The sequence below is a fragment of the Trichomycterus rosablanca genome, chromosome 4 (assembly GCF_030014385.1).
Source record: "Trichomycterus rosablanca isolate fTriRos1 chromosome 4, fTriRos1.hap1, whole genome shotgun sequence".
NCBI classification, from domain to species: Eukaryota; Metazoa; Chordata; class Actinopteri; order Siluriformes; family Trichomycteridae; genus Trichomycterus; species Trichomycterus rosablanca.
In genome coordinates, this window is record NC_085991.1 from 10,684,160 (window position 1) to 10,697,314 (window position 13,155).

At 39.3% G+C, this 13,155-nt stretch overlaps 1 protein-coding gene and 2 non-coding genes across 4 annotated transcripts; 2 read left to right on the top strand and 1 right to left on the bottom strand.

The window, feature by feature from the left end:
* The first annotated feature begins 1,872 nt into the window (after nucleotides 1–1,872).
* On the top strand, nucleotides 1,873–1,944 carry trnap-agg (transfer RNA proline (anticodon AGG)). Its single transcript has one exon. It is a non-coding gene; the product is annotated as a tRNA-Pro (tRNA).
* A 268-nt stretch (nucleotides 1,945–2,212) lies between these two features.
* On the top strand, nucleotides 2,213–2,284 carry trnap-cgg (transfer RNA proline (anticodon CGG)). The gene has a single exon. It is a non-coding gene; the product is annotated as a tRNA-Pro (tRNA).
* A 2,267-nt stretch (nucleotides 2,285–4,551) lies between these two features.
* Nucleotides 4,552–5,559, bottom strand: LOC134311392 (uncharacterized). Of its 2 annotated transcripts, none has more exons than XM_062993035.1 (3): nucleotides 5,167–5,559; nucleotides 4,933–5,088; nucleotides 4,552–4,849 (listed from the first exon to the last, which is right to left on the bottom strand). In XM_062993035.1, exons 1-3 carry the CDS (start codon nucleotides 5,504–5,506, stop codon nucleotides 4,629–4,631), a joined length of 717 nt encoding a protein of 238 aa, XP_062849105.1. In that variant the 5' UTR covers nucleotides 5,507–5,559; the 3' UTR covers nucleotides 4,552–4,628. The 2 variants fall into 2 exon arrangements, with proteins under 2 accessions (XP_062849105.1, XP_062849104.1); XM_062993034.1 differs by having other exon boundaries at nucleotides 4,933–5,091; nucleotides 5,167–5,558.
* Between the last annotated feature and the right edge of the window lie 7,596 nt (nucleotides 5,560–13,155).

Genomic DNA, 13,155 nt, shown 5'->3' on the forward strand with positions numbered 1-13,155 from the left:
CTCCATGGGTCCTATGTAACTTTCCCATTTAATACAATAAAAATGTGGCACATAGTGGCCAAACTGTCCGTAGGCTTTATCAAAAAGATGCAGGGTAACTGGAAAGCCTGGAAAATGTTCATTAGAATGTCAAGAAGATGCTGAAGAGCTACACCAGTCAGGTTGTATGTCAATACATATGACATGAGCAACAGCAGACTCTGTCCTTTTGTAAGCGATGCACCAGGGTACACTGGGTTATCATCATGTTGTATCTGTAATAGCAGACACATTGCTTACTTTCATACATCAAGAACTAAAATGATTTAAAGATCCGTAAGCCTTAGATCCATAAACCGATTTGTAGTCATGACAGAGAGAAGAGAAGTAGACTGAGCACACAGCCCTGGGGCACGTCTGTATTCAGGATGAGGGTGGTAGAGGTAAGATGGATGAGCTTAACAGACTGTGGACTGTTAGTGAAAAAGTCCAGTTACAGAGTGGGAAACTGATGACCAGATCTAAGAGCTTTTCAACAAGTTTGGAAGGTCTAACTGCTTCCAGTCTGTGTGCTGCAGCTGATGTTGTAGGGAGGCATCAGCTTCCTCGAGTCATGCTTTCATAGTCCTTACAATGGGTTTCACACGCCAGATGATGGGGGAGAAGAAACACAGAAAAGTGGTCTAATTGTCAAATGTGGGGGAGGGGAATTAATTTTTATGCAACAACAATGCTGGTGTACACACGATCACGGTTTAATTTGAGGATGTTTGGAATGTACTCCGTAAGCCATGCCTTGGGTTAGGATAATAATGTTGTAAAGGATAATAATGTAAGTGAAGGTTGTGTAGGTTTCCTGATAAAATCCGGGTGGATCCCTTCTTTAATCCCCTGCTCTTTCACTAAAGAATGTTGACTTATCAAAATGTCTCTTCAAAATGTATCACAGTGTGTAATTAGAAATCAAAGGTGGCATTAAATTGGTAAACATGTAAAACCTGCCTAATTACATGGGGTTACAAAGGTACTTTATGAAAACAGCACAAAGCTTTCAAATGCTTCCTAGTCCTGACAGTTGACTAATTAAAAGAAGTTTTTACTATTTGGAGCCTTTAAATATTTTTCATGTTTTAACTCTTTTAAAAGAGGTTATAACCAGTCTATGTACTGATACTGGAGGTTTTGATAGTTTTGTAATGCAAGCACCGACCACACTTACCAGCTCAAGCAGACAACATAGTTTTGAAGGTCAGTCACACAGATCAAAGTAACACAAAGACTCTTGTTCCCACTGGCTCGTTGGTGTAGGGGTATGATTCTCACTTCGGGTGTGAGAGCTCCCGGGTTCAAATTCCAGACGAGCCCTCGTTTAGTGGAATGCTTCGTTGAACTATACAAAAAACGTATCAAGTGTCCCGTTAAAGTCTAATGATTAAACAAAAATGACACATGCTGATACACTGGTAGAAGTTGGTGAGCTTATGTGGATGTAAATACCTTTCATAACAATTCTTCCAGTCAGCTTCAAGTTCTTTTTTTCTTCTACTGATTTTAGAATTTTTGGGCAAATTCAAAGCATTGAAAATGTTACGAAATCCAAACAGCAAGGAGCATGAAGTCAACACGACAAGATAAAATATCATGGTAATGTAAATGTTGTAAAATCTCTTGTATAACTAACCGATTAAAGACAGCGTCACAACGTCACAAGTCTTTTAATTTGACAAAGCGAGTCTTTAATGACACCTCATGCTTAAACTGTTAGAAATGCTTTAATGAAGCTCTGCACTGAATTTTGTTTTGTCATGAATAAACTTCCCAGTGCAACCAGTCAACATGGTTTTGACGCTAAGCCACGGAGGTCAAAGAAATGCCCTGGTCTTTGTCCCAGCTGGCTCGTTGGTCTAGGGGTATGATTCTTGCTTAGGGTGCGAGAGGTCCCGGGTTCAAATCCCGGACGAGCCCTTGTTAATTTACGATTAATTTAACAACTTCCTCTTCAGGTTCCCACGCAGGCCACACAGATCAAAGTAACACAAAGACTCTTGTTACCGCTGGCTCGTTGGTCTAGGGGTATGCTTCTCGCTTAGGGTGCGAGAGGTCCTGGGTTCAAATCCTGGACGAGCCCTTGTTAATTCAAGATTAATTTAACAACTGCCTCTTCAGGCTCCCACGCAGGCCACTTCAGGTCAGTCACACAGATCAAAGTAACACAAAGACTCTTGTTACTTCTGGCTCGTTGGTCTAGGGGTATGATTCTCGCTTCGGGTGCGAGAGATCCCGGGTTCAAATCCCGGATGAGCCCTCATTTTGTCAAATGCTTCGTTGAACTATACAAAAAAGTCAAGTGTCCCATTAAAATGTAAGTACCTAAAGCAAGTACCAAAAAGCACATAGAGACAAACTAGCATTTGCATTGAGACAAGCATTTAGATAAATTAAAACGATGACAAAAATATAGCTGATTATGTTTGGAAAAAGACGGGTTGCCATATGATCCCAAGAACATCATTTTGTAACAGGACGGGTTGTGCCTCACCACTAAGGTGCCAAGTGTAGCCCTGCACCTGCAAGAACTGAAAACAAGCCCAATTTACAGGGTGGTTAAATGGGGAACAGGATAAATAAAAGTGGTGGCTAAAATAATAGAAACAAAATAACAAATGAAAGACACAATCATATTGTAATGAATGAGCAGTACTCCACCCCACCAACTGGTGCAACCCACACTCAGCACTGATTCAAACATGGGACCTGATCCAGAAAGAACCATAATGCCTCTGGGGCAGCTCGCTTGTCCAGAGAGGTTATATTGTGATGACTAAAAAGTGCCAAGACAAGCTGAATTCCCAGGAAAAAAGATTCTGCATCTGCGCAGGTAAAAAACCTGAACCAGATCAAGCCTGGTATCACCGGTCCTAGAGAAAGTATGATGCTAACAGAGGAGCCAGCAACTCTGTGAGAAAGAGAACATGCTAAGTAGAAACACTTCTATTTATTTGCCTGCTTGTAGTTCTGACCTGTCCTCAGTAGAGAATGTGTGTTTTTAATGTTGTGAGAAGCAATGGCAACATTACAAAGTGGTAAATGCTTTACTGGCCTAACTACTTAATTTCTTCAATCAATCAATCAACCAACCAATGTCCGATCTTTTTCTGATTTGGGGTTGTAGTAAATGGGCCGGCTCTGATTATTTATGCTGTAGGACAGAGGTGCCCAATACGTTGATCGCGATCTATCAGTCGATAGCACAGTGCACGCTGGTAGATTGCGCTTGGTAGATTGTTACCATAGCTACGCCTCAGCCCACCTATAGCACTGCAAATCTAGAAAGGTTTCATTCATCAGTAGCCAGTTTGCACCATTTTTGCATTTTTCCTTTTTAAGCTACACTGTTTGTGAAGGTGAGTGCACAACCAAGCACAAAGAAACCAAAACCGGTTCGATTCAGGTAAGACCACTGAACAGATGGCGTTTCGTATGTAGAAGAAGCTGATGGACAATATTCAGATCTCATGTTACATACAGAAATTTTAAATCCTACAATCTGACATTCATATGAAGTCAAGGGCCTATGCTGGACAATTTTGAAACTTGCTGGCTGAGGAAAAATAGCCAAACATAAGAAAATGTGCCACATATATGACAGCATTTTTGTATCAACCTACTTGTTGTAGTACAGCTTGTTCGATGTACAGCACTTTGGTCAACGTAAGTTTTTTTAAGAGTGCTTTATAAATAAAATTTACTTACTTACTTACTTACTTACTTACTTACTTGTGTGAATCAGCCTTTTTCATCATGAAAATAATTAAGTCTAAATATCGGTCCACGCTTACTATTGAACACTTGGAGGCCTGCTTGAGATTTGGCATCAGCAGCTACTGTCCAGACTACATAAACCTGGCTGACATCATTCAGTGCAAATCATCAGAATAAGGTGCGTGTGATTTTCCACTTGCTTGTCCTGTAAGCTTTAAAGCTTTTTTTTTTTAATGATGAGGTCGAACCTTAAAAAGTAGATCGCGATGACCTGACTGAAATAGTCGATCTCAGGCCACGAAAGTGTGGGCACCCCTGCTGTAGGGTCATTCCAGCTCAACTCAATAAATGCCCTAATCTCAGAATCTCATGAAATTTTGTCTATATATAAAGTGGATCCATTCATGAGAATCCAGCATATTTTGCAAATCTGTCACATGGTTTAAAATGTGCAGCTTTGGTCGTGACCTAACACGACATTGTCAGGTTAATACTGTATAAGGGTGCAGCTGTGAATCAGGTGGCGGAGACTGTTTTGTTTTTTGGTTTTGTTTCCTCCTGTCCTGTTTGATTCATGTCTTGTTTAGTCTTGTTTCTGTTTGTCTTAGTCTAGTTCTTGTTTAGTTTTGTTCAGGTGTGTTTAGTGTAGCATTTAGCTTAGCTTAGGGTTTAGGTTTAGTTAGGTTCATGTTTCATGTGTTTAGATTAGCGTTTAGCATAGGTCTTGTTTTAGTGTGTCTTGTCTGGTTCCAGGAGCCAGTAAACATTCCTCAGTTCACCTTTAATAAGCAACTAAACTTAAACCAGCAGTTTATTTTTTTATGAACTTTATTTTTATTTTGATGAAGGAAAAGTTTCTGGTGCTTATCGAGTTGTTTGGAGGTTCTTCATTCCATCTTCTCCAGGTTCTCCAGATGATCAGGAGGAACGATCCCTGTGGAGCGAGGATGTTCTGAAGGACACCACAGTGCTGCAGAACACAGCAGAGCCGATGAGACGTATTGTGAGGACGGCAGCACCAGTACAGGGCGCACGGTCCAGCGGCTCGTTCTCTTTAGCTTTAGCATGTAGACCGGGTGCACGGGAGCACCAGCGGGCACGGACACGCCTACACAACACACACACGTTACAGGAACACTCCAGTCTTCATCTACTCACTAGGATGAAGATCTAGATCTGAAAATAATCCACCTTGATTCTCCACTGTGGTCTCCATCAGACTTCCACTCTCTTCAGGTTGGATTATGAATGTGGGAGCAATCAGAACGTGCTCGTCCTGGACGTTCTGCTGCTGCTCCACTTCATCAGAGGACCTGAAGACGTTCTCCAGAACAGCCTGAAGTGGATCTGCTGGAGAAATGAAACCTGATTCAGCACCATGATGGATTAAAGACCACACATCTCAAAAACCCCTTCAAGATGTACCTTCAATCTCTTCTATAACCAGATTCTGCTCTTCTGGGTTCATCTCCTCCATGTTCTTCTCCTTCATGCACTGATCCACCTGGTTCTTATCTTCCATCTCTATCACCTGTACCTCTGGTTCCTGCCCCTGGTCCTGCAGAACCTGTGTACTCATCCTTGCAGTTTCCTCATTTCCTATCATCTGATTCTCCTCAACGTTCGTCTCCTCCTGCCTCTCCTTTTTTTTGCGTCTCTGCCACCATTTCTTCTTCTTCTCCTTCTTCTCAGGTTTGGGTCTGTGTGGCTCCTCATCCTCGTCGGCCGGGGTGCTACAACACCACAACTTTTTAAACCAGAACATTTTAGCTGCTGCTGCTTTAATGCTCCGTCTCAAAGTGAAGCAGCACCAGCACAGGAGCTCAGATCAGAGCTTGTAGAATGTTGTGACATCATCATGATGTCACAGTGTGTGCTGGAGCTGAGAACAGAGCTGATGATCACAGCATAACTCAGTGTCTTTAACATTCACTTCAGATGTGGACACGCCAAGTGTGCATCTGTAACTCCATCAGCGCTGCTGTGTCTGATCCACTCATACCAGCACAACACACACTAACACACCACCACCATGTCAGTGTCACTGCAGTGCTGAGAATGATCCACCACCTAAATAATACCTGCTCTGTAGTGGTCCTGTGGGGGTCCTGACCATTGAAGAACAGCGTGAAAGGGGGCTAACAAAGCATGCAGAGAAACAGATGGACTACAGTCAGTAACTGTAGAACTACAAAGTGCTTCTATATGGTAAGTGGAGCTGATAAAATGGACAGTGAGTGTAGAGACAAGGAGGTGGTTTAATGTTTTGGCTGATCAGTATAAATATAAAGTATGTGGTTCATTAGTGTCATCTCCATTAATAACATTTACATCATATAAACACCACTAAGTACTAGAAATTTTTAGTTTAGAGTTTATGTTTTATTGATATTAATGTTAGCACCATTAACACTGATACATTTTCTCACTTTTCCTTTATTTCTCATTTACAGATACATTGCCAAAATACATGGGAATTCACATAATTACAATGGTAAGTAATGATGCAAAATTGGCTTGGATAAAATTAGTGGCTGAGTTCGTGGTTTTAGAACTAAAATCTTTAGATAACTGATTATTGAATTGTTTATTATTATTAAGAAACCACTTAAGCTTTAAAATAAAACAGCTCTTTCTTCTAAGAGAAGGTTTTTGTACAGCATAGTTGGATTTCCTGTCACTGTGGGCTGCAAGGCACAGTAATACAATGCAGAGTCAGATACTGCAGCAGAGACGATATCCAGATCTACTTTCATTTCCTTTTTGAGTTTGCTGGACATTCTTGGATGAGGTGGTTGAGCTGAAGTGACATCTCCACTGCGTACATCAATCAGCAGCAGAAACTCTGGTTTTGATCCAGGTTTTTGTTGATACCAGTGAACATACCGTGCTGATCCTTCATATGTGCAAGACAGTGTGATGTTGCTCCTTTCAGTTGAAGATAAGCTGGGTTGGTCTGGTTTAATGCTCTCAGCAGCTTCTGCTATAAAAACATTTTAACAAAACCATTGTATTTGATATTGAATCATTATAATAATTATTATTACAGTGGAAATATTAATGCTTGTTATATTAGAAAATTAATAATAATAATTAAATTTAATGCTTATTATATCATACTTACCATTATCATCAGCAATAATGAAAATGACGAAGAGGAGTAACATCGTTGTGTTAAGTGTCATTCAAATCTGGCATACAGAGTTGTCTCTTTAAAACGGTACCTGCTGTATTTAACGACATCTGGCTCCCCACCCCCAATCCAGTTACATTCATGTCATCTCTGCCTTCATCTGGTGTTGTGTAACAAACCATTGTTTCTGATTGTGTTTGCAGTTACACAGACTACCAGCATACAGAGCTCTAACTTAAAAACAATATAAATGTCACTGCCACATTAGTTTGGAGTTCTTGATCCTAGATCATCAGCACAGTGCTGCAGTGGGTAGAGCTGTCACCTCACAGCCAGAAGGTCCTGGGTTTGATTTCCAGGTGAAGCGGTCTGGGTCCTTACTGTGTGGACCATGTAGCATGTTCTTCCAGTGTCTGTGTGGGTATGATACGACTTACTGTGTTATAGCTTTATTTATAGCTACACAACTTTTAAAATGAGCAGTAAGGCATTATGACTCTAACAAACTGACAGTTGACTGAACTGCAGAATTCTGTTTAAGTGATTAAATAACATGGGATGAAATTGAACTATAAGCTGATAGGGAAGGTATATGCAATACAGAACACCATCATCAGGGACAGAATAGAAATGTTTAGCTTATATTTTAAACTCATATATTGTTATAATAGTTGTACTTTCTTGCCAACCTTTATGTCATTTAGCAGTGTCAATTTAAATAAAATGATAATAAATAATAATTAAATAAAATAAAGTGATTCAGAGAACTAAGTGGACTAATTATTAATATTTTAGGAAGGCATTATTGCTTAGAAATACATCAGACATACACTGATCAGCCATAATATTAAAACCACCTCCATGTTTCTACACTCACTGTCCATTTTATCAGCTCCACTTACCATATAGAAGCACTTTGTAGTTCTACAATTACTGACTGTAGTCCATCTGTTTCTGTACATACTTTGTTAGCCCCGTTCATGCTGTTATTCAATGGTCAGGACCCCCACGAAGCAGGTACTATATGAACAATGACATGGTAGTGGTGTGTTAGTGTGTGTTGTGCTGGTATGGTATGAGTGGATCAGACACCTTGTCCACTCACTGTCCACTCTATTAGACACGCCTACCTAGTTGAACCACCTTGTAGATGTAAAGTCAGAGACAATCGCTCATCTATTGCTGCTGTTTGAGTTGGTCGTCTTCTAGACCTTAATCAGTGGTCACAGAATGCTGCCCATGGGGCGCTGTTGGCTGGATATATTTGGTTGGGGGACTATTCTCAGTCCATCAGTGACAGTGAGTGTTTAAAAACTCCAGCAGCGCTGCTGTGTCTTATCCACTCATACCAGCACAACACACACTAACGCACCACCACCATGTAAGTGTCACTGCAGTGCTGAGAATGATCCACCACCTAAATAATATCTACTCTGTAGTGGTCTTGTGGGGGTTCTGACCATTGAAGAACAGGGTGAAAGGGGGCTAACAAAGCATGCAGAGAAACAGATGAACTACAGTCAGTAGTTGTAGAGCTACAAAGTGCTTCTGGAGCTAATAAAATGGACAGTGAGTGTAGAAACAAGAAGGTGGTTTTAATGTTATGGCTGATCAGTGTATAAATAAGCAAGTTAATGAACACAGAAGTCTCAAAAGCATCTTGACATTGTAGATGGATTACAGAGGTTAATGTTAGACAGAGAGCTCCCTCTTCTGAGAAAAGCAAATTATCACAGTTGATTTTTGTGCAGTGGGTTGTGTTTCCTGACACTCTAGAGCTGCAGGATGCAGTAGTAACATACAGAGTCAAAGAAGATCTTCAGATTTACTGTCATCATTTTTACAGAGTTTGATAGTTTTAGATGAGACTAACAAAATAGGTGAAAGATGGCTCATTTTGTATGTGATGCTGAAAACTTGACATTCATTGTTCACAAAAACAAGCTAAAATATGGACTCATCTGACCTTAACACACATTTTTACAATCTTTCAGTCCATCTGAGATGAGCTTGGGCCCAGAGCACTCAGCACACACAATTTCTCCATAAAATTAATGTATGGCTGTCTCTTGCATAATAGAGTTTCAGCTTGCATTTCTTGATGCAGCGGCTGACTGGGTTGACAACAGTTTTTTTTTTATTATTACTGAACCCATGTGGCTTTTTTTATTTATAATTTTATAAACATTCTAGCACATTTAACATTGTTCTATGACCTAAATTATTTGCATCTTGCAATAAAAGTATTGACTCTTTGAATGGATTGATGATATTCTCATAAAGTTTAGCACAAAGAGTTCTTGCAAAGACTGAGCCTTTGATGGATCCTCCTTTTATACCCTATCATGATAGAAAGAAATGAAATTGCGAATAAATTCAAAGTAAAACCTTTTTGACGTATTAAATCAAAACAATATAAACATTTTCCTTGTTTTTTTTCTTAGTCCAACTTATGATTTCAACATCATGCGTTGAGCATATTTTAAACATATTTGTTAATTTACGAAAACTAAAGACACTAATTACTCCAGTTTTAAAAGTGGTGTTTATAGATGCTTTATAAAATATTCCAGAGCTGATGGGGTGATATCCATCACAAAAGCATGTTAGATTTTAATGCTGTATCATGTAACAGATTTAGGGTCCCAGGTATTTATGATTGATTTTTGACCTGTCAGACATAAATTTGTCCAGATTTCCAAATGTTAATGTTGTCATAGTAGTCTGTGTGGTGTCACAAGTTTATTATGGTGTGTGTGTGTTTCTGTGGTGTGGGTACTAGTGTACCACTGTAGAGTGTGTAGACTTGTGTAACATGATATTGTGTGTAAGTGTGTGTATGTATGTGTGTGCTAATAGTAGAATATAATGGTTGTGTGTGTCTGTGTGCTCATACTAATGTGTGATGGTGTAGGGTGTGCTGGGACTAATGCATCATGATGGTGGAGAGTATGTCGTGCTGATACTAGTCTTCCATGTCTGTGTGTGTGGTGTTTTGTGCTGGTACTAGTGTGTGTGTATTGTGTGATTACTGGTGAGATGTGGTATGTGCAGAAAAGTGATTCAAATGACATAAGAAAGTGTCATTTTAAAAAAATGGTTTCTTTTTCCAGTTTGTTAAATTTTACCCACCAAAATCCAGTTTAGCTGAAATAACATAACTGTGTTAGTTTTTGTACAGTGCAGCTGTGTTTCCTGTCACTGTGGGCGTCAGTGCACGGTAATATATTGCAGAGTCTGATACTGCAGCAGAGGAGATGTTTAGATCCACTTGTTTAATGTCTTTATGAACATCAGCAGATAAACCAGGTGGAATGTTTTCACTCAGAGATCCAACTGGATAGATGTAAAGAAGGTTCTTTAAAACACTGATGCTCGCCTACAAAGCCAAAAATGGACCAGCCCCAAGCTACCTTCGAGGCCTAATCAAACCCTGCTCTGTACCACGCAACCTCCGAGCCAGTAGTCTCGCTCGACTTGAGCCTCCACCCAGGACTAAAGGAAGACAAGCATCAAGCCTCTTCTCTGTTCTAGCACCCGAGTGGTGGAATGAACTTCCTCTGTCTGTCCGAACATCTGAGTCTCTTGCTGTCTTTAAAAAACGATTAAAAACCCACCTTTTTACTAAACACTTAAGCTGACTTGTACCTATTTACTAAAATTTTTTTCCATTTCCAAAAAAAAACAAACAAAAAAAAACACTCTGGTTCTAACAGGTTTCAGCAGATTCGTGTTCTTTGACTGTTGTTTACTAAAACTTGAGAAATGAAATGTTTACTATGGAAGCACTTCTGTAAGTCGCTCTGGATAAGAGCGTCTGCTAAATGCAGAAAATGTAAATGAAAATGTAAGAAGGAACTCTGGTTTAGATTCTGAATATTGCCGGTACCACTGCAAGTTCTGTACAGTCTGAGTAAAGTCTTTGTAGCTGCAGGACAGAGTAACAGTATCACCTTCAGTTACACTTTTATGTGTATCAAGTGGCTTGATTGGATCTGTTGTAGAGTCACCTGTGATAGAGAACAGAGCATAATCACATTCTGTTTCCATATTTCATAATTTATTATTGACATATTTACTCATCTAGTGAAATCCACATACACATGAATATAAAGGTGAACATGATGGGTGTGTATCAGTATGAGAATATTTCTGCAAATGCTTCTCTACAGTGGTGGTAGCATCATACATACATTATAATGAAGCTCCACCTCATGGCACCACGTGACAGTGACACACTTTCTTCATGGCTTTTTCTGTTTAGCATTGTATGTTAGATCTGCATTTAGCACTTTAGTAAGCAAACACAAGCCACATGGCATCAACTGTCCTAAACACATTGTGTATAAACAGTAACATGTTACAACTATTATTGTTTATTAACATTATTGTTTATATTGTTTATATTCTATCAGTGCATAAATGGCTCGGCAGTGACAACAGTCATATGGGCTCCAATACAAAAATAACATGAATTATTTAAAACAATGGTTCCAAGATGAAACACTATTGTAATGTGATAAGATTTTACTGCAGCTTGTTTACTGTCACTTTGTCTTGTTGGTTGAGTGTGAATACTTGTTACTTATTAATAAAATATTTTAATTAGTAACTGTAATTTATAACTATTTTATTGGCACCCAGGTGGTGTAGTGGCCTGTTATACTATCTCAGCACTGTTGAGTTCAATTGAGGCTTTTGTGACCAACTTTAGTACAAATGCTTTTATTCCTACAGACATACTTCAAAGTCTTGTGGAAAGCCTTCACAGGAGAGTTGCTGCTGTTATAAAGGAAAAAAATCACATAAAGGGCACTCTATTTTAATACCATTTGTTTTTGAATTGGCATGTACAACAAGCTCATGGTCAGGTGTCCAAATACTTTTGGCTATATAGTGTATGTCTAAAGGGGGGGCAAAGTGGCCAATAAACTGTCCAGGGTATTCCTGCCTTGTATCCAGTGTTTTCTGGTGGAACCAGACCAGCTGTGACCCTGACCAGTATAAATCAGCAGATGAAAACTAGAGAGGTGCATTTCCTGAAGAAAATGTGAGTGTGATTGCAGCTCAGCACTGGGAGACACCGCTCATTGTAATCTCACAGATTAAACATGGACATCAAAGCAATGCACACACAATTGTGATATAATGATGATGAACAAAAAATCGCTGTTTATATAAGGCAGCAACATTTCTATTGTTATTTACTTTACCATACTGATGTATCACTGCATTACCATACTGATAGTCACTCAGCATCTCCTCTGCAGAGACCGATGTACATACCACGTATATGTGAAACCTCTGTATGTTCAAAAGCACAGCTGATAATAGTTTATGGAGTATTTTTAAACCTTAAAATTTTTTAAACATTCAATAAAAAGAGTAATATTCAGCTCTGCCTGATGGCTAAGGCTGAGCAGCCACATGAACAACGACTGGCCTGTGGGACTAAGCCGGATGGGGTCTCTCTCTCATTACTGGTGCAATTACAACCTCTGCTGGCTGATTGATGGCGCCTGCAGAGAGATAAGAAAAGAGTGCTCTCAGGGTGTCTCCGTACACAACACTGAGCTGCACTGCACTCGTCAAAGTGTAGGTGATAAGATGCATACGGCATGCTGCCCACATGTCGGAGGGGGCGTGGGTTAGCTTTGTTCTCCTCAATCAGAGCAGGGATCGGCATTGGTGAAGAGGAAGCATGACGCAATCGGGCAATTAGACGCGCTAAAAAGGAAGAAAAACGGGATAAAATGCATAAAGAAAATATATTAAAAAAAATTACATTAAAAGAGTAATATTTTAATTTGATTATAAAAATGACACTATTATTAAATTTTTGAAGACTTTAGAAGTTACTGATAACTGAAACTGAAAACCTTTTATTACCATAATCAGGGGTCTTTATCACCACAACAGGTTATTTGTTGATAGTCACATGCTGTGGTAATGACATTTTTCAACATTAGAATTGATGAATTTGCTAACACTACTCAACAGTCAGTATAAAATGCACTTAAAATCCATAGAAATTATATCAACATTTTATTGTTTTTGATTGTTTTGGAATATCATAACTGTGTGGCAGTAGTATTTTTTTTGTATTTTATGTTAAATACGTGAAGAAAAATACATTAGTTTGGTATGAACTCCCCCAAAGCTTAATTTTGCTTAAATATGTGCATTTCTCATGTATTTTTTGGTGGTTCCCCCTCAGTTGGTTGCACGTGGGACACTAATTAGCGTGACACCATGTCTGTTTACAGTGTGCTTTCCCTGTT